Source organism: Thunnus maccoyii, chromosome 13, assembly GCF_910596095.1.
Source record: "Thunnus maccoyii chromosome 13, fThuMac1.1, whole genome shotgun sequence".
Classification (NCBI taxonomy): domain Eukaryota; kingdom Metazoa; phylum Chordata; class Actinopteri; order Scombriformes; family Scombridae; genus Thunnus; species Thunnus maccoyii.
The window spans coordinates 339,295-360,896 of record NC_056545.1 but is presented as its reverse complement, the minus strand read 5'-3'; the positions used below and the strand labels follow the sequence as shown (position 1 = coordinate 360,896).

Genomic DNA, 21,602 nt, shown 5'->3' with positions numbered 1-21,602 from the left:
TGACTCAAATGAAGTCGGAAGTATTTATTCAGTGGAAGAAGTACTCAGATCATTTACTGCAGTAGAAGTACCAGATCAGCAATGTAAAAATACTTCATTACAAGTAAAAGTTCTGCATGAAAAATTATATAATATAATATATATAAGTATTATGAGCTTGATGTAGTTAAAGTACTGCAGTTAAAGTACATAAGTATTATGAGCTTGATGTAGTTAAAGTATTGCAGTAAAAGTACATAAGTATTATGAGCTTGATGTAGTTAAAGTATTGCAGTAAAAGTACATAAGTATTATGAGCTTGATGTAGTTAAAGTATTGCAGTAAAAGTACATAAGTATTATGAGCTTGATGTAGTTAAAGTATTGCAGTAAAAGTACATAAGTATTATGAGCTTGATGTAGTTAAAGTATTGCAGTAAAAGTAGTGGTTTGGTCCCTCTGACTGATATATTATTATATATGACATCATTAGATTATTAATAGTGAAGCATCAGTGTTAGAGCAGCATGTTACTGTTGTAGCTGCTGGAGGTGGAGCTAGTTTACACTACTTTATATACAGTTAGCTAGTTTAGTCCAGTGGTTCCCAACCTAGGGGTGGGGCCCCTCCAAAGGGTCAGCAGATAAATCTGAGGGGTCGTGAGATGATTAATGGGAGAGGAAAGAAGAAAAAACAAAGTTCTGATACACAAATCTGTTTTCAGTTTTTGGACTTTTTCTCTAATCTTTGATTTTTGCTGAAATTTTGGATCATTTGAACATTTATTGAAATGAAAGCATGTGAGAAGTTTAGAGGGAAAAATCACTATTTGGTGGAGCTGTTAACAACTCATAGACATGTGAAATGTGACCCCGACTACACACTGCTTTTTGTAAGACGTCAAAAGCCAAAAAGGTTGGAAACCACTGGTTTCATCTTTAACAATGTGTTGTATTTTAAAAGCTTGTTATATTATCCATTGTGTCAAATCTTCATCTGAAAAGTAACTAAAGCTGTCAAATAAATGTAGTGGAGTAGAAAGTACAATATTTCCCTCTGACATGTAGAGAGTAGCATCACATGGAAATACTCCAGTAAAGTACAAAACTGTACTTATATACAGTACTTGAGTAAATTCACTTAGTTACTTTCCATCTCTGCTTACTGACTTGAACATACATGACGTGCTGCTTCCTGTAAATAACATGTAAACTCTATTTGAAACAGCTTCAGACAGCAGAGAGCAGCTTCCCGTCCCGACTCCACCTGTTGTTGTTTAAAGACTGAAACACTTGTTTCCGTATGGAAATAGTCAAATATTCTGTGCATTTTTCAATATTGAACCACAGAGACCTGAACCTGAACCAGGAGCCGTGAGGGTCTGAACGGACACATAAAGACTTTAATGTGTTGATAAAAACATTACGTTCCCTCCTTGCTGGTGCAGAGCAACAGAACATAAACGACCTGATGAACTTTGACCTTGTGTCTCAAAGAAACCTGAACATACTCCTTAAACTTGACCTTCTGACAGCTTCCCGACCTCATCATGTGACCGTGACCTCACTGACTCCGACATCATGACTGCTACTTGAACAAACTGGTGACTTGAATATGACGTGATGTGATGTAAGCAGGACTGGAACAAACATGGAGACGTGACTCAGGTGTGTTTGTGTCTCACCTCGGAGGAAGTCATCAGCACCTTGATTGACAGCATCAGTTTGATTGACAGCTTGTTGTTTCCTGATGATGGCTGAGGATCGATAAACAATGTGTCGTCGTCCGTCCTCCTCTTCGTCCTCCCCCTCTTCCTCTCCTCCTGCCCTCCATCGATCCCATGGCTCAATGAAAAACTCCTCCTGACCCGTCCGGATCACCCCTGCCTGAGAGACACAGAGAGCTGTAATCTACTATAATCTACTGTAATCTACTGTTAATCTACTATAATCTACTGTTAATTTACTGTAATCTACTGTATCCTACTGTTAATCTACTATAATCTACTGTAATCTACTGGAATCTACTATTAATCTACTATAATCTACTGTTAATCTACTGTAATCAACTGTAATTTACTGTTAATCTACTATAATCTACTGGAATCTACTGGAATCTACTATTAATCTACTATAATCTACTGTTAATCTACTGTAATCAACTGTAATTTACTGTAATCTACTGTAACCTACTGTTAATCTACTGTAATCTACTGTAATCTACTGGAATCTACTATTAATCTACTATAATCTACTGTTAATCTACTGTAATCAACTGTAATTTACTGTAATCTACTGTAACCTACTGTTAATCTACTGTAATCTACTGGAATCTACTGGAATCTACTATTAATCTACTATAATCTACTGTTAATCTACTGTAATCTACTGTAATCTACTGGAATCTACTATTAATCTACTATAATCTACTGTTAATCTACTGTAATCAACTGTAATTTACTGTAATCTACTGGAATCTACTATTAATCTACTATAATCTACTGTTAATCTACTGTTATCAACTGTAATTTACTGTTAATCTACTATAATCTACTGGAATCTACTGGAATCTACTATTAATCTACTATAATCTACTGTTAATCTACTGTAATCAACTGTAATTTACTGTAATCTACTGTTAATCTACTGTAATCTACTGTAATCTACTGGAATCTACTATTAATCTATTATAATCTACTGTTAATCTACTGTAATCAACTGTAATTTACTGTAATCTACTGTAACCTACTGTTAATCTACTATAATCTTCTGTAATCTACTGTAATCTATTGTAATCTACTGTTAATCTACTGCAATCTACTTTATCCTACTGTAATCTACTGTGATCTACTGTAAATCTACTGTAATCTACTGTAATCTATTGTTTATCTACTGTAATCTACTGTTAATCTACTATGATCCATTGTAATCTACCATTAATCTACTGTAATCTACTGTGACCTACTTTAAATCTATTGTAATCTACGGTAATCTGCTGTAAATCTACTGTAATCTACTGTAATCTACTGTTAATCTACTATAATCTACTGTAATCTACTGTTAATCTACTGCAATCTACTTTATCCTACTGTAATCTACTGTGATCTGCTGTAGATCTACTGTCATCTACTGTAATATATTGTTTATCTACTTAATCTACTGTTAATCTACTATGATCTATTGTAATCTACCGTTAATCTACTGTAATCTACTGTGACCTACTTTAAATCTATTGTAATCTACTGTAATCTATTGTAATCTATTGTAATCTACTGTATCCTACTGTAATCTACTGCTAATCTACTGTAATCCACTGTGATCTACTGTGAATCTACTGTTAATCTACTGTAATCTATTGTTTATCTACTGTAATCTACTGTAAATCTACTGTAACCTACTGTAACCTGCTGTTAATCTACTATAATCTACTGTTAATCTACTATAATCTACTGTAATCTATTGTAATCTACTGTTAATTTAATGCAATCTACTTTATCCTACTGTAATCTACTGTGACCTACTGTAAATCTACTGTAATCTATTGTTTATCTACTTAATCTACTGTTAATCTACTATGATCTATTGTAATCTACCGTTAATCTACTGTAATCTACTGTGACCTACTTTAAATCTATTGTAATCTACTGTAATCTATTGTACTCTATTGGAATCTACTGTCAATCTACTGCAATCTACTGTATCCTACTGTAATCTACTGTAATCTACTGCTAATCTACTGTAATCTACTGTGATCTACTGTAATCTATTGTTTATCTACTGTTTATCTACTGTAATCTACTGTGACCTACTGTAAATCTACTGTAATCTACTGTAATCTATTGTTTATCTACTGTTTATCTACTGTAATCTACTGTGACCTACTGTAAATCTACTGTTATCTACTGTAATCTACTGTTAATCTACTGTGATCTACTGTAATCTACTGTGATCTACTGCTAATCTACTGTAATCTACTGTGATCTACTGTAAATCTACTGTTAATCTATTTTAATCTACTGTTAATCTACTGTGATCTACTGTAATCTATTGTTTATCTACTGTTTATCTACTGTAATCTACTGTGACCTACTGTAAATCTAGTGGAATCTACTGTAATCTACTGTTAATCTGCTGTTAAACTTCTGTGACCTACTGTTACTATACTGTAGTCTACTGTAATCTACTATAACCTACTGTAAATCTATTGTAATCTACTGTTAATTTAATGCAATCTACTTTATCCTACTGTAATCTACTCTGACCTACTGTAAATCTACTGTAATCTACTGTAATCTATTGTTTATCTACTTAATCTACTGTTAATCTACTATGATCTATTGCAATCTACCATTAATCTACTGTAATCTACTGTGACCTACTTTAAATCTATTGTAATCTACTGTAATCTATTGTACTCTATTGGAATCTACTGTCAATCTACTGCAATCTACTGTATCCTACTGTAATCTACTGTAATCTACTGCTAATCTACTGTAATCTACTGTGATCTACTGTAATCTGTTGTTTATCTACTGTTTATCTACTGTAATCTACTGTGACCTACTGTAAATCTACTGTAATCTACTGTAATCTATTGTTTATCTACTGTTTATCTACTGTAATCTACTGTGACCTACTGTAAATCTACTGTAATCTACTGTAATCTACTGTTAATCTACTGTGATCTACTGTAATCTACTGTGATCTACTGCTAATCTACTGTAATCTACTGTGATCTACTGTAAATCTACTGTTAATCTATTTTAATCTACTGTTAATCTACTGTGATCTACTGTAATCTATTGTTTATCTACTGTTTATCTACTGTAATCTACTGTGACCTACTGTAAATCTAGTGGAATCTACTGTAATCTACTGTTAATCTGCTGTTAAACTTCTGTGACCTACTGTTACTATACTGTAGTCTACTGTAATCTACTATAACCTACTGTAAATCTACTGTAATCTACTGTAATATCCTGTAAATCTACTGTAATCTATTGTAATCTACTGTAATTTACTGTTAACCTACTGTAATCTGTTGTTGGATCTACTTTAAATCTATTGCAGTGTAAATTTGCTGTAAACTTACAGTTAACCTATTGTTAACTTAATGGGTCAGCATTATTAACATTATTAAAACCTGAGTCAGCATTATTAACATTATTAAAGTCTGAGTCAGCATTATTAACATTATTAAAGCCTGAGTCAGCATTATTAACATTATTAAAGTCTGAGTCAGCATTATTAACATTATTAAAACCTGAGTCAGCATTATTAACATTATTAAAGTCTGAGTCAGCATTATTAACATTATTAAAGCCTGAGTCAGCATTATTAACATTATTAAAGCCTGAGTCAGCATTATTAACATTATTAAAGTCTGAGTCAGCATTATTAAAGCCTGAGTCAGCATTATTAAAGCCTGAGTCAGCATTATTAACATTATTAAAGCCTGAGTCAGCATTATTAACATTATTAAAGTCTGAATCAGCATTATTAAAGCCTGAGTCAGCATTATTAACATTATTAAAGCCTGAGTCAGCATTATTAACATTATTAAAGCCTGAGTCAGCATTATTAACATTATTAAAGTCTGAATCAGCATGAATGAAGTCTGAGTCCACTTTTTTAAAGTCTGAGTCAGCAATATTAAAATGATTAAAGTCTAAGTGCGCAGTATCACATACACGCCAGTGTGATGGACAAGATGGCGTCCACTATGGCAGACGTCTTTGCTTCACCCTCCGGACACCAACGCTATTTAGTATTTATTTTAGTTTTAGTATGTATCTTTAATGCACAGTTCATGTACACAACAGTAAGATACAGTAGAGATGCACTTCTGGATATCAGTAAAGCTCACTACAAGCTTATTTTTAGCCTGTCTGACTTTCTTCATTGTCTGGATCCTGCTAATTCCTGCCAGCGAGACCCAACAGCAGCAGGTGAGCAGCGCAGCCAACGGACAGTGCGGCCAAGGAAGAAGCGTGGCAAGGGTGGCGGGCTACATGCTAGACTGAAGGCTAGGGCACAACCTCCACTACCTAGCAAGCTGCTAACTAACATTTGCTCCCTCGAAAACAAGATACGTGAGCTGAGAACTGGGATTTACGACCCAGTGTGAGATCAGAGAATGCTGCGCTCTCACAGGAAGCTGGCTCTCGGACAGCATGCCAGACGCCTCTATCCAGCTTCAAACACACTCCGTCCACCACACATCAGCCTCGGGGAAGATCAGAAGCAGCGGCATGGGTGTACGTGAACAACAGGTGGTGTTGGACGTACATGTTGTTGAAAAACACTGTTCAGCTGACATAGAACTGTTGATGGTGAAGTGCAGACCCTTTTCCCTGCCGAGGGAGTTCAGCGCAGTGGCTGTTTACATCCCGCCATGGACATGATCAGCAAACCAGAGACTGCAGGCCTGGACACTATGTTCATCGTAGCCGGTGAAAACAGCCACTGCAACCTTCAGAATGTCCTCCCAAAGCGCCATCAGCATGTGAGCTTTCCGACGAGGGAGAGTAACATTCTTGACCGAGTCTACAGCAATGTGAGAGGCGCCTACAAGGCTGCGCCGCGGCCGACAGTCCGACCACATCTCAGTGTTCCTCTATCCAGCCTACAGACAACTGCTCAAGCAAGCTCCCCCACTAAGTAAAATGGTTAAAGTATGGAATGAAGAGACTGAACTGGTGCTCCAGGACTGCTTTGAGAGTGCAAACTGGGAGGTGTTTAAACTGCTGCTTTGAGGGAAGACTCTACTGTTGATCTAGGGGAATATGCTTCTGGGGTAACTGGCTACATTAGCACATGCATGTATTGTTCCCACAAAATGCTGCAAGACATATCCAAACCAAAAGCCCTGGATTAACTGTTAAGTTAGGTATGTGCCACTGCATTTGTTTCAAGCAATGCTGACAAATACAAAAGGGCCAGATATGACCTGCATGATCTATCAAAGAGGCCAAGAGACAGTACAGATTGAAGCTGGAGGGATACTACTCCACCGCAGATTCCCGGCGCATGTGGCGAGGCCTGCAACACATCACAGATTACCAGCAGAGGAGCAGGGGGGCCACAACCAGCCAAGCCACACTGCCAGAAGGAGCTGAATGAGTTCTGCGCTTGCTTCGAGACCCTCAACACCGACTGACAGAGAGGGATTTTGGCCTCGGAGTGCACACAGAGCACATCGCTCACTGTGATGTCTTATGCACATCAGCTCTGAGGACCATAAACCCATGGATGGCAGCTGGCCCAGACAACATCCCCAGGCCTGCACTCAGGGTTTGCCCATCAGGAATGGCTGATGTGTTTGCAGACATCTGTAACCTGTCACTCGCACAAGTGTCTTTGCCCACCTGCTTCGAGTCCGCCACCATTGTGCCCCTCCCAAAGAAAAGCATTGTGACCTGTTTAAATGACTATTGTCCCGTTGCATTCACCTCAATCATGATGAAGTGTTTTGAGAGGACAGTCATGACCCACATCAAGAAGACCATCCCAGACACCTTGGACCCTCTGCAATTTGCTTGTCGTCAGAACCGGTCCACTGACGACACAGTCATCCACAGGACACATATGTTAGAATGCTTTTTATAGACTACAGCTCAGCATTCAACACGGTCATCCCACATAAACTCTCTGAAAAGCTCCTCACCCTCAGACTGACACCCTCTCTTTGTAACTGGGAGCTGAACTTTCTAACAGACAGACCCCAGTCAGTCAGACCAGGCAATCACACATCAGGCACAGAAACTGGGGGAAGCATGGGGACCCCCCCCAGGGCTGTGCTGAGTCCCCTGCTGTACACACTCTTCACGTACGACTGTGTGGCCTCCCAGAACAACTTCCAGCATCATCAAATTTGCAGATGACACTAAAGTCATTGGACTGATCACTGGTGAAGTGGAGATGGCCTATAGAAGAGAGGCCTGGTGGCCTGGTGTCATGTCAACGATCTCTCCCTAAATGCAGACAAGGAGGAAGAAGGTGAGACAGAGGTAGAGAGGGTGAAAACCTTTAAATTCCTTGGTACCCGCATCAACAAGGATCTCACCTGGTCTCACAATACACGACAAATCCCAGCAGTGACTGTGCTTTCTTAGAAGGCTGAGGAGCATATTTGGCATGCCAACCACAATTCTCAGCACCTTCTACAGGTGTACGGTCGAGAGTCTCCTTACCAGCTCCGTCACAGTCTGATATGGAAACTGCCCTGAGCAGGGCAGGAAGGAGCTCCAGCGTGTGATCAAAACTGCACAGTCCATCTCAGGAGCAGCTTTCCTCTCACTTTATGACATTTACAACACCAGGCTCATCAGGAGGGCAACATCATCAGGGACAGTTCACCCCAAACAACCTCCTTACACTCCTGCCATCAGGCAGACGCTACAGGAGTGTGAGATCCAGAACAACAAGACTGGCGAACAGCTTCTATCTATCAGGCCTGATGGGAATAACTGCACACTGCTGCCCTCCACACTCTGACTGATTGAACTTTGAACACTACACACTCATACATTCTGACTGATGCTTCACTTCACTGTCATCTAACTGTATTTACAATAATGCAAAGTGCATTTTATGACCTGCTGCTTGGTCGCTGCAGGATCGCTGCTTTCTCACACAATACTGTGCTGTACACATACCTTATATATAACTTACATACTTTGTTTGTGATTTTAATTTTTTAAAATTCAATTTAATTTTTTGTGTGAAAGGGCCCAGCAATGTAAGAATTTCATAGTACGGTGTAACTGCCTGTGTTTACTGTGCATGTGATAATAAACTTCTTAATTCTTGAATCTTATTAAAGTCTGAGTCAGCATTATAAAAGTCTGAGTCAGCATTATTAAAGTCTGAGTCAGCATTATTAATTTATTAAAGTCTGAGTCAGCATTATTAAAGTCTGAGTCAGCATTATTAACATTATTAAAGTCTGAGTCAGCATTATTAATTTATTAAAGTCTGAGTCAGCATTATTAACATTATTTAAGTCTGAGTCAGCATTATTAACATTATTTAAGTCTGAGTCAGCATTATTAGAGTGTGAGTTAGCGATATTAACATTATTAATGCCTGAGTCAGCATTATTAACATTATTAAAGCTTAAGTCAGCATTAGTGAAGTCTGAGTCAGCATTATTATAGTCTGAGTCAGCATTATTAACATTATTAAAGTCAGAGTCAGCATTATTAACATTATTAAAGCTTAAGTCAGCATTAGTGAAGTCTGAGTCAGCATTATTAACATTATTAAAGTCAGAGTCAGCATTATTAACATTATTGAAGCCTGAGTCAGCATTATTAAAGTCTGAGTCAGCATTATTAACATTATTAAAGTCAGAGTCAGCATTATTAACATTATTGAAGCTTAAGTCAGCATTAGTGAAGTCTGAGTCAGCATTATTATAGTATGAGTCAGCGATATTAACATTATTAATGCCTGAGTCAGCATTAGCAAAGTCTGAGTCAGCATTATTAACATTATTAAAGTCAGAGTCAGCATTATTAACATTATTAAAGCTTAAGTCAGCATTAGTGAAGTCTGAGTCAGCATTATTATAGTCTGAGTCAGCATTATTAACATTATTAAAGTCAGAGTCAGCATTATTAACATTATTAAAGCTTAAGTCAGCATTAGTGAAGTCTGAGTCAGCATTATTTAAGTCTGAGTCAGCATTATTAACATTATTTAAGTCTGAGTCAGCATTATTATAGTATGAGTCAGCGATATTAACATTATTAATGCCTGAGTCAGCATTAGCAAAGTCTGAGTCAGCATTATTAAAGTCTGAGTCAGCATTATTAACATTATTAAAGTCAGAGTCAGCATTATTAACATTATTAAAGCTTAAGTCAGCATTAGTGAAGTCTGAGTCAGCATTATTAACATTATTAAAGTCAGAGTCAGCATTATTAACATTATTTAAGTCTGAGTCAGCATTATTAACATTATTAAAGTCAGAGTCAGCATTATTAACATTATTGAAGCCTGAGTCAGCATTATTAAAGTCTGAGTCAGCATTATTAACATTATTAAAGTCAGAGTCAGCATTATTAACATTATTAAAGCTTAAGTCAGCATTAGTGAAGTCTGAGTCAGCATTATTATAGTATGAGTCAGCGATATTAACATTATTAATGCCTGAGTCAGCATTAGCAAAGTCTGAGTCAGCATTATTAAAGTCTGAGTCAGTGTTATTAAAGTCTGAGTCAGCATTTTTAACATTCTTAAAGTCTGAGTCAGCATTATTAAAGTCTGAGTCAGCATTATTAAAGCCTGAGTCAGCATTTTTAACATTCTTAAAGTCTGAGTCAGTGTTATTAAAGTCTGAGTCAGTGTTATTAAAGTCTGAGTCAGCGTTATTAAAGCCTGAGTCAGCATTTTTAACATTCTTAAAGTCTGAGTCAGCATTTTTAACATTCTTAAAGTCTGAGTCAGTGTTATTAAAGTCTGAGTCAGCGTTATTAAAGTCTGAGTCAGCGTTATTAAAGCCTGAGTCAGCATTTTTAACATTCTTAAAGTCTGAGTCAGCATTATTAAAGTCTGAGTCAGCATTATTAAAGCCTGAGTCAGCATTATTAAAGCCTGAGTCAGCATTTTTAACATTCTTAAAGTCTGAGTCAGTGTTATTAAAGTCTGAGTCAGTGTTATTAAAGTCTGAGTCAGCATTTTTAACATTCTTAAAGTCTGAGTCAGCATTTTTAACATTCTTAAAGTCTGAGTCAGTGTTATTAAAGTCTGAGTCAGCGTTATTAAAGTCTGAGTCAGCGTTATTAAAGCCTGAGTCAGCATTTTTAACATTCTTAAAGTCTGAGTCAGCATTATTAAAGTCTGAGTCAGCATTATTAAAGCCTGAGTCAGCATTTTTAACATTCTTAAAGTCTGAGTCAGCATTATTAACATTCTTAAAGTCTGAGTCAGCGTTATTAACATTCTTAAAGTCTGAGTCAGCATTATTAACATTCTTAAAGTCTGAGTCAGCGTTATTAACGTTATTTAAGTCTGAGTCAGCATTATTTAAGTCTGAGTCAGCGTTATTAAAGTCTGAGTCAGCGTTATTAACGTTATTAAAGTCTGAGTCAGCGTTATTAACGTTATTTAAGTCTGAGTCAGCGTTATTAAAGTCTGAGTCAGCGTTATTAACGTTATTAAAGTCTGAGTCAGCGTTATTAACATTATTAAAGTCTGAGTCAGCATTATTAACATTATTAAAGTCTGAGTCAGCGTTATTAACATTATTAAAGCCTGAGTCAGCATTATTAACATTATTAAAGTCTGAGTCAGCATTATTAACATTATTAAAGCCTGAGTCAGCATTATTAACATTATTAAAGCCTGAGTCAGCGTTATTAACATTATTAAAGCCTGAGTCAGCATTATTAACATTATTAAAGCCTGAGTCAGCATTATTAACATTATTAAAGTCTGAGTCAGCATTATTAACATTATTAAAGTCTGACTCAGCATAATTAAAGTCTCATCAGACTCATCAGTACTGAAGTATGAGTCAGCAGTTTCTGGTTAATCTGAAGGTCAGTACTATAACTCAGTCTAATCCAGCAGCTCACTGGTGACCACAGACTCAAATCTGTCTGAACATAAACTGAACATTACAAACTTTAATCAGTTATATGTATTGTTTACTTCAGTTGTTCCTGTTATTGTGTCCATCTGCAGATATGTAATTGCTGTATATTCAGACTGATATCTCTGCTCTCCAGCTGCGGTTTTAACTGCAGTTACATCAGCTGCTGCAGCAGGAAAATATGTCTTTTTTCTTTTCCTCTCGTCAGTTTATGTCTTTTCCAACTCTCCTCATCCACTTTAAACGCCTCTCATCTTTCCTCCACATCTGGCTTCAATCAGCTGGCTCTGCTCGCGCTGTAAGAAGTGAAGGTAAACGCAGACAGACCCGCACTCATCTCGCCGAGTTAAAGACGCTTCAGTCCGGTCATGTTGTACAGCGTTTGCTTTCTGTCTCTGCAGGCCTGAAATCATTTCTCCTCTCACATGCATTTACGAGTTCTGGTAATCTGTTCATTGCTTCTCCTCTGCTTTCTGCTGCCTTAATGGACTTTTTAAAAGCATTTGATTTGTATTATCTTTGTGAGATGGAAAAGTGTTATAAAGGAATATTTTATGAATGTTATTGACTATCTTCTTTAATCTTTCCTTCGCTCTGTGTGGACTGTAGCTGAAACCTGCAGCAGTGAAACTCTGATGCCGTTTTAATGATATTTTAATAAGTTTTCCTGTGTGTCAGTGAGCTCAGTAATATATTCTCCTCATGCTGCAGAGTTTCTGTCCTTCAGTGTTAAACTCGCTCTGTGGTTTAGCTTGCTCTCATTGCTGCATGTACGGAAAGCCAGAAGGCTCAAAAAGCGCTAACAGCTGTCCAAACATCTGCCTCCATCAGCAGCTGAGTGGAGCTGCAGCTTCTTCACAGAGGATGATGATGATGATGATGATGATGATGATGATGATGTGGGGGTTTCTGTTATTGCTCCTTGAACAATCTCATCCAGCTGTTGTCTTATGATTTGTTTGTTCTTTCTGTTCTGCTTCTGAAATATATTTGAATTGTCTGATTTTATGGGTATGATTTTCCAGTTTTTATTTCATAGTTTCCAGTGTTTTTAAGGTCAGTACACTGGATTTATAGTTAACGGGCCTCATGCATGAATGTTTTATTACTTTTCTCTTATATTTGTTCTTGGACAAAGCAATAAGAAGGAAAATAAGAAAATCCTATGTGGGATTCAACAACCGCCTGAACTTGTCCTAAATCACATGTTTCAGCCTGATGAATGTCACCTGTTCATGAGATGTGATCATTAGCATAATCAAACAATCCATGTTTGTCAGTGAGTTTCATTCCCAAAGAGCAAAAACACTACGCAGCTTCAAGTCCTGCTTCCAGAGAATCTGAAGACAAACACCTAACAGATGTAGGAGTGTCAGTTCAGGAGACCTGAAACCAAGATTATAGTCTACAGATGATGTTACACTGTCAGCTGCAACACAACACGATGCTGGACAGAGATCTGCAGACAGACAACAATTCAAACGTTGCAATCAGTTTGTTTTAATTTCAGCATCATCATTAATTCAGACTAGGGCATTATCAAGTCAAGAGAACAGATTAAGTTGTACTGGGTCGATCATGGACCTACAGAGAGAGAGACGCTGCCTCTCCTTGGATATGCAGCTGTGTGATGTCTGGGGAAGCAGAAGCCTCTCTGACTGGTTACCAAGGTTGGAGGGGGCCTCCCTCGACAACACAGATAGGTGAATGCGTCATTGGCATAACCAGATATTCAAACAGAAGTTCTGATGGTGACCTGAACTAACAACTAGACTCATTTTTTCATATTGTAGGCTGATCTGTTGTAGTTAAAGACTAAGAGTCAGACCTTCAGAAGGCCGAACGCTGGATGTTTACTGTTTCAGTTCTCCGCTCGGCCGAGTGTTTCAATAAACATTTTCCGCATTAAGACATCAAAGGCTTGTGTGCACGTTCTCCACTGGGCTGCTGACCATCACTCAGTATTTCCACAGCAGAGACGATCTGTTCACGACACGCACGACAGGTCTTCACCACTTGTAAATTTCATTGGTGTCTCAGAGGAAATTCTAAGTACAACAGAAATTGATGTCCTTAAATCACTCCTATGCATAGTTTACACTGTTTGTGAATGAGGCCCATCGACCTTAAACATGAGAAAGTACCAGGAAGGTCAGAGATCATCCATCGCCCACACCTTTCTTTACCTGCCGGATGTGACGTGTCCATCAGCTGCTTCTGTTCTGAATCTGGTTCCAGGATCTGTTTTAAATCTTTATCTCTCCTCAGCCTTTCCATTAAAAAGTTGTGTTATAATAATGATTATAGAGCTGTAATATTATATATAATATTATATTAATATTTCAAGAATCAAGTCAGCATTTTGTCAGCCTGCTCTGCTATTACAGACTTAATCGTCATATATAACTTGTCTCAGATCTCAGTGAGGCCGTAGATCTGATGCTGGATTCAGATTCTAGTCATGTGACACCTACCAGTCCGTCACAGTTGCTGATGGCGACAGATGTGTCCTCCATGTTGGACACCTCTCCCGTGTAGAAGCAGCCGGTGTCTCCTATTGGCTGTGAGTGTTTCCGCCCTGACTCCTCCCACCACTCCATGGTGGCGGCGGGGGCGACGAGACGCGTGTTCGGACGCAGCCGCAGGTGCAGCTCCTGACCCAACACCGTCACATTGTAGAAAAGCTCTGCCTCCTCAGTGCCGTAGCTCCGCCCCCTCCAGCTCGACCCCATCTGGTTGGACGGTGACATCTCGGTGGGCGGGGCCGGCCTGTTTATGGGCGTGTCAGTTTGTGTCTGTGTGTTGTCTCTGTCCATGTTTGTGTCAGTGAGCGTATCCTCAGGAGAGTGGGCGTGTCTTTTGATGCGGTGCAGGCGGCGGGTGGAGACCGACGCTGACAGGAAACGCCCCTCCGAGTCGGTCCTGATTGGTCGAACAACACCGAACTCTGACAGAACCTGATGGAGAGAATCTGAGACAGAAAGGAAGTTTTATCTGCATGTTTCTTTTTATGATGTCACTGTGATGTCACCATATTCCACCATGTTCAGTTTAGTTTTGTTCATATAGGACTAAACCGTTTCCCAGTGACATTGTGTTAACAAGCGTAATCTCTGCCTGGATTATATTCCCAGGTTAAGTTTTGTGGACTGAATGAAGCTACATTTCTATATGTCTCTGCAGTGGGAGGGAGGAGGTTGGAGGTCAGAGGTCGCGGTGGATGCAGGACTCTGACAGCAGAGACCCGGGTTTGGTTCAGGTTAGTGAAACATGTTGAGACTTTTTTCTGTATGAAACAGAGACAAGGATCTTTCTCTGACCTGAACCAAGTGCTGCCAGAGTCTGAACACGACCACAAACACTTTCATACTGCTGGAGTTTCTACCAGCGGATGTTTTACTGCAACATCAGATATGTTGATGGAAAACAAACAACCAGGTACGTTATCTGTGAAAATTTCAGTCATACATTCAGTATCAGCATTTTTGCAACTTAACTATGTTAATTAACAACATTTTCTCATTATGTTGAGAGAAAACAGGATTCACCCCTCTAAGAATCGTCACCTTATCATGGTGGAGGGATCTGAGTGCCCCTCTGACCCTGGGAACTGTGTTGTCAGGGGCAATAGCCCCTGATAGGGTCTCCCAAGGCAAATTATTCCCAGGTTATGGTCCAGACCAAGAACGTAGACCTCAATGAAGCTGCATTTCAGGTGTGTGTGAACTTCACCTGGAAGAGGGAGACTGGGACAGCCTCCTGGAGCCAGGCCTGGGATGGGAGATCACCGGTGAGCGTCTGGTGGCCGGGTCTTGACCCGAGGGGCCCGGTTGGGCAAAGCCCAAAAAATAACATGGAGTCACCGCCCTTTGGACCCACCACCTGCAGGGATGGAGACTGGGGTCGGGTGTGTTGCCAAACAGGCGGCGGGCTGGGGTGGGGACCCGGATGTGCTGAAAACTAGTTCTAGGGATGTGGAATGTCACCCCCGTGTTTGGGAAGGAGCAGAGCTGGTGCAGGAGGTGGAGCGGTATCGACTACATATAGTTGGGCTTGCCTCTATGCACAGCACCAGCTCTGGAATCAAGCTCCACGAGAGGGGCTGGACTCTCTTCTTTCCCGAGGTTGCCCAGGATGAGAGGCTCCGGGCCGGTGTGGGGATACTCATGAGTCCCCGGCTGAGCGCAGCGGCATGAGAGTGACTACATGTTGCTGAGAGAAGACTCTGACTGTTGTTTGAACGAATACACCAAACAGCAGTTCAGAGTATCCGGCCTTTTTGGAGTCTCTGGGTGGGGCCCTGGAGGGGGCGCAGCCCAGCAAGTCCATAGTTCTGCTTGGGGACCTCAACACTCACGTGGGCAATGACAGGGAAACCTGGAGGGGAGTGATCGGGAGGAATGGCCTGCCTAATCTGAACCCAAGTGGTGCACTGTTATTGGACTTCTGTGCTAGTCATGGATTGGCTGAAGAAGGAGGCCTTTCGTGTCTGGCTGTCCCAGGGGTCTCTGGAAGCAGCAGATGGGTATCAAAGGGCCAAAAGGGCAGCAGCTCAGGTGGTTGCTGAGGCAAAGACACCATGGAGATGGACTTTCAGTTGGCCTCAAAGAAGTTCTGGCAAACCGTCAGGCGACTCAGGAAGGGGAAGTAAGGCCCAGGCTGTTTTCAGCAGGGGTGGAGAACTGCTGACCTTGAATGGGGACATTGTCAGGTGATCAAAGGAACACTTTGAGGACCTCCTGAACCCAACCGACATGCCCTCTATGGAAAAGGCAGGGTGCCAGTGGCAAGGCACCAGGTATGGATTAGATTTTCCCTGAGATGCTGAAGGCATTGTTGGGCTGTCATGGCTGAGGCACCTCTTCAGTGTTGCATGGAGATCAGGGACAGTGCCTGGTGGGGACGGGAGGGTGTGTTCTTCACCCATCACTACTCAGCCTCCTGGAAAAGCTTATGCCAGGGTGCTGGACGGGAGGCTCCAGCTTATTGTTGAACCTTAGATTCAGGAGGAACAATTCCTTCACGGCTGTGGAACGGTGGACTAGCTCTTCACTCTCGCAGGGATACTTGAGGAGTTACGCCACTGTGACCCGGTCCTGGATAAGTGGCGGAAGATGGATGGATGGATGGAAAATAGGATTCAGCAGCATTACGTTTCTAACAAAATGTTATTTGCTGTTGCAGTTTAGTTGAATGAATGTATTTGTTGCCACATTAGACCAGGTCTAGTTTAAAAAACACCATATTTACATGTCTAAGATGATTAACAAGTCGACTCCACAGACTTTTTCTGCGGCATACATCTTTATGATTGAGTTGGTCGTGTAATATCAGTAGTATTACAAAGAGTCACAGTAGTAGTACCATTAGTACTAACAGTAATAGTAGTATTACCGTTAGTACTACCAGTACTAGTAGTACAAATAGTACTGTAGCAACCTGCTCTGTCTGTGTGTTACTGGAACAGTTGGCTGAGTTTGAGCATAGTTACTGTAAACTAAAGCATAAATGAAGCATTACAGTACTAACAGTAACAACAGTAGCAGTAGTAACAGTATCAGGAGGAGTAATATCTGTAGTATTAAGAAGAGTTACAGTATAATTTACTACAAATAGGAGCTCTCTTCATCTTTATGTTCATCATCAGTTCAGTCAAAGTGTTACAGGAATGTGGAAGATCGACTCGAGCAGCGTTTTGTTTCTGACTAAATGTGTTGGCTGTTGAAGTTTGACATATGTGACCATAATTTCTAGGAGACAGTTGGGAGAGACTGATGACTCAAACCGACTGATAAACACACCACATGTTAGAATCCTGAGAGAACAGAGATCCTCCTCCGCACTGAGAGGACGTCAGCTCATCTCTGAGGGAGAGAACAGTATCTATCTGAGGAAGGAAGGCGGCAGAACGCCTGTCTGAGGTCAAAGGTCACACACACACACACAGACACACACACACATACAGGATATGATGAAATACGATCTGAATCCTTCACATTCCCCAAACGCCAGAAACGCATAAACACAAAGATTTATAGGAAAAATGTGGAGAGGAACGTTCCTCTGAGTCACATGGAACAGAGACACGTTCCTCATTCAGCACAGTTTCCATCTGTTACTGAACCCATTAGAATATCAGAGAACACTGGGGACACTGGGAACACTGGGGACACTGGGAACACTGGGAACACTGGGACAGACTGTCAGGCTTGCTTTCCTGATCACTTCAGTGAGTGTTGTGTCCCACAGCTGAAACATACCAACACACACTGATGCTCACTCCTCCTCACAACGCCTCACATCCAGAGCCACGTGTATCCCACAATGCACCACAGTATATTACAACACCTGCCCAGCAGTTGGCGGTAACGCGCCTGTTCTAGGACTGACAATAATTGACAGACAAGAAGAAGTATATAAAATGGATTTATCCTGAATGTTATCATTCATTAACAAAGAATCTGATAAGACTGATATCGTTAATAAAATATCTTATCCATCATCAAAGATGTAGAGATGTAGAGTCAGCAGCTGATTGGTCCATATGCAGTGTTTTATTGATCATAATAAACCTCCAGACTCTGAGGTCTGAACAGGAAATACGTCACACAGGAAGAAGATGCTGCAGGTGTGGGTGTTTCACCTTCACTGCAGAGGTCAGAGGTCAATCTTCTGTCAGATAACAACAACCACAGAAGAAGACCAAGCACCAATCATGCAAATATTAACACATTATTGACGACAACATTGACAGTAGTATTCACAGTAGGAGTACTGGTTGCAAAAGTAGTTGTAGTAGTAGTAACAGTAGTAGAAGTTGCAGTAATACTACTGACAGTAGAAGCACTAACCATAACAGTAGTAGTAGTGGTAGTAGTGCTAATAGTAGTAGTACTAGTACCATTGGTAACAACAGTAGCAGTACTGACAGTAGTTTGGGAAGCAGTAATATCAGTAGTACTAGAAAGAGTTACAGTATAATTTACTATTAACATTTGCAGTTGTTCTAGTAGTAGCAGAAGTACTGTTAGCAACAGTAGTAGTAGTGACACTAGAAATACTAACCGCAGCAGTACCAGTGGTAGTAATACTACCAATAGTGACAGAAATACTAACAGTGGCATACGTAGTGGTAACAATGACGGTAGAAATACTTCACCGTGCGAGGCAAACATCTGGCTAACTGTAACAGTAGCAGTAGTAGTAATACTAATAGTAGTTACAGTAGTACTAACAGCAGTAGCAGTAGTACCATTAGTAGGAGTAGAAAACATTATATGAACAATGGTAGAGGAAGTAGTAGTACTGATGAAGGTTACATTAGTACAGTACACTAGTAGTATTAGTACCAGTAATAGTAGCGGTATTAACAGTAGTATACATAGGAGTTGTTGTAATAATAGTAGTAGTAACAGTACAAATATGTGCAATAATAGTACCAACAGTGGTAACGGTAGTACTGACGGTAATGAATATTATTAACAGTGGTAGTTGTAGCACTAGTAGCACAAGTACTACTACTGCTACAGTAGTAGTAGTACTACTTATAGTAGCAGTATCAACAGGAGAATGGGTAGTAGGAGTTGTTGATGCAATAGTTGCAGTACAGTAATATTAACAGTAACAGTCATAGTAATAAGTTACAAATATGATATTCACATTGGGAGTGGTAGTTGTTGGACTGCTAGCAACAATTGTGGTATTACTAGTAATAGTAGCAGTATTTACAGTAATAAGAGTAGTAGCAGGTTTAGCAATGGTAGTAGTAACTGTAGTAGGAGACGTAGAGAACCATCAGTAATTGTGGTATTACTAGTAATAGTAGCAGTATTTACAGTAATAAGAGTAGTAGCAGGTTTAGCAATGGTAGTAGTAACTGTAGTAGGAGACGTAGAGAACCATCAGTAATTGTGGTATTACCACAGCCAGTAGTAACATTAGTATTAGTAATAGCACCAGTAGTAGTAATATTAGTACCACCAGTAGTAGTGGTAGTAGTAGTACAGTTGTCTCGCCTGTGCTGTGTACAGTTCTCTGCTGTTTCCTACATTATCAGTTGCTTCTGTGATGTTGATCAACGTGTATTATACTAGTTCTCTGTTGAATAGTCTCTCCCCAAAACATCTCAGCATTAGTTCACTGCATAACTCATCACATGCAAAACGGTTGAACCAGTTGTTCTGGTCTGTCCAGCACGTTTTCTGTACATTTCTATCAGACTTTTGTGTAAATGTGCCGTGAATTGATGAACTGCTCTCAGGTGAATCTTTACTTTCACTAATGTGAAGTGTTACATCGACCAATCATCAACCGGTTCTCTAAATAAGCTCAGAGCTGCATCTCATGAATGTTCAGTGGGCGAGCACAGATAGACAACAACACAGTGTTATAATTTCTGAAAATGAACAGACTCAACAGCCGGGAAGAAGAGGAGGAGGAGGAGGAGGAGGAGGAGGAGGTAGAGGAGGCCAAAGACAAAGTCACGTTTCTGATGGAATACGTAAGGGTCACAACTGTGGACCGTGTTCTCCATCATGGTCTTACAATGACCACGGCTGGTCGAAGCGTGCAGCTGCAACAGGTCCAATCCAACAATATGCACTGCACTGTAATACTGTATACTTACTGTAATGCTTCATACAGTACAGAGTTTATTAAATATACTTTATACAGATACATACTGTACATATACTGTAACACACAAACAAACAGTCAGAATCTTGTCTCCCACATACAGTGATGTGTAACTCTGTGCTGTTTGAACTGATGAATGCCATACAGAGAAAGTGCAGCCTTGTGCATTTTCATCCATTGTCATTAAAACCTGAGCCATAGTTTCCATCTTCACTGTCTGCTGTTTACTGCCAACATGGCTGACCGTTCTGACTGTCTTGTTTGTAAACAATGACACAAGTACTGGTCATTCTGGTGGCGCTGACAGGTTCACTGACACAAATATTTACTTTTGAGAGATAAACTAAGGATTTTAAGCAAGTTACAGGCATTTGCAGGTAATCCATTGTCTGGTGCTGTTTGTACAAATTTGTTAGGAGAAATGCAAATGTTCAGGATGAATCGAGACATGTACCAAAGCAACTGAGAAAGACTGCAGTAACATTTCTAACAGTAGTACTATCAGTAGTACTATCAGTAGTAACAGTAGTAGTATATTTCCAGCAGCAGTGTGTCTCACCTGTGTTGTTGGAGATGTTATACAAACTGTAACATCAACAGTACTTCTAACTGTATCAGTAGTATTAGTAACATTTCTAACAGTAGTACTATCAGTAGTAGTAGCAGTAGTACTATCAGTAGTAGTATCAGTAGTATCAGTAGTAGTATATTTCCAGCAGCAGTGTGTCTCACCTGTGTTGCCAGGGATGTAAACTGAGTGTAAACAGCTGATCTGCAGCAGAAACATTATCAATAATCCACAATGAAACTCATCCATCCTGAGAGAGAGACGGGTGGAGAGAGAGACAGGTAGAGAGAGAAAGACAGGTAGAGAGAGAGAGACAGACAGAGATAAATAGAGCGACAGCCACAGAGACGGACCGTCAGACTGAGAGCTGTATGCAGACTGAACTCTGGAACAGACACTCCTCCACTCTGTCATTATCTCCTCCCTCCTTCCCTCCGTCTGGCTGTCTCTCCTCCCACTCACTGCTCCGTCTGCAGTACTACAGCTGTAATACTGCAGTACTACAGCTGGTAATACTGCAGTACTACAGCTGGTTATACTGCAGTACTACAGCTGGTAATACTACAGTACTACAGCTGGTAATACTGCAGTACTACAGCTGGTTATACTACAGTACTACAGCTGGTTATACTACAGTACTACAGCTGGTAATACTGTAGTACTACAGCTGGTAATACTGTAGTACTACAGCTGGTAATACTGCAGTACTACAGCTGGTTATACTACAGTACTACAGCTGGTAATACTGTAGTACTACAGCTGGTTATACTACAGTACTACAGCTGGTTATACTACAGTACTACAGCTGGTAATACTGTAGTACT

The 21,602-nt window shown here is 40.1% G+C and overlaps 1 protein-coding gene across 2 annotated transcripts in view; it reads right to left on the bottom strand.

Moving 5' to 3' along the window:
* LOC121910200 (A disintegrin and metalloproteinase with thrombospondin motifs 2-like) overlaps nucleotides 1-21,137 on the bottom strand; it is a 44,103-nt gene extending 22,966 nt beyond the window's left edge. For both annotated transcript variants that reach the window (XM_042431292.1, XM_042431293.1), the window contains exons 1-3: nucleotides 20,943-21,137; nucleotides 14,051-14,547; nucleotides 1,663-1,864 (exon numbers count right to left, since the gene is read on the bottom strand). In XM_042431292.1, coding sequence (XP_042287226.1) covers nucleotides 1,663-1,864; nucleotides 14,051-14,547; nucleotides 20,943-21,027 — 784 coding nt within the window. In that variant the 5' untranslated portion in view covers nucleotides 21,028-21,137. The remainder of the gene's footprint in view (nucleotides 1-1,662; nucleotides 1,865-14,050; nucleotides 14,548-20,942) is intronic.
* Between the last annotated feature and the right edge of the window lie 465 nt (nucleotides 21,138-21,602).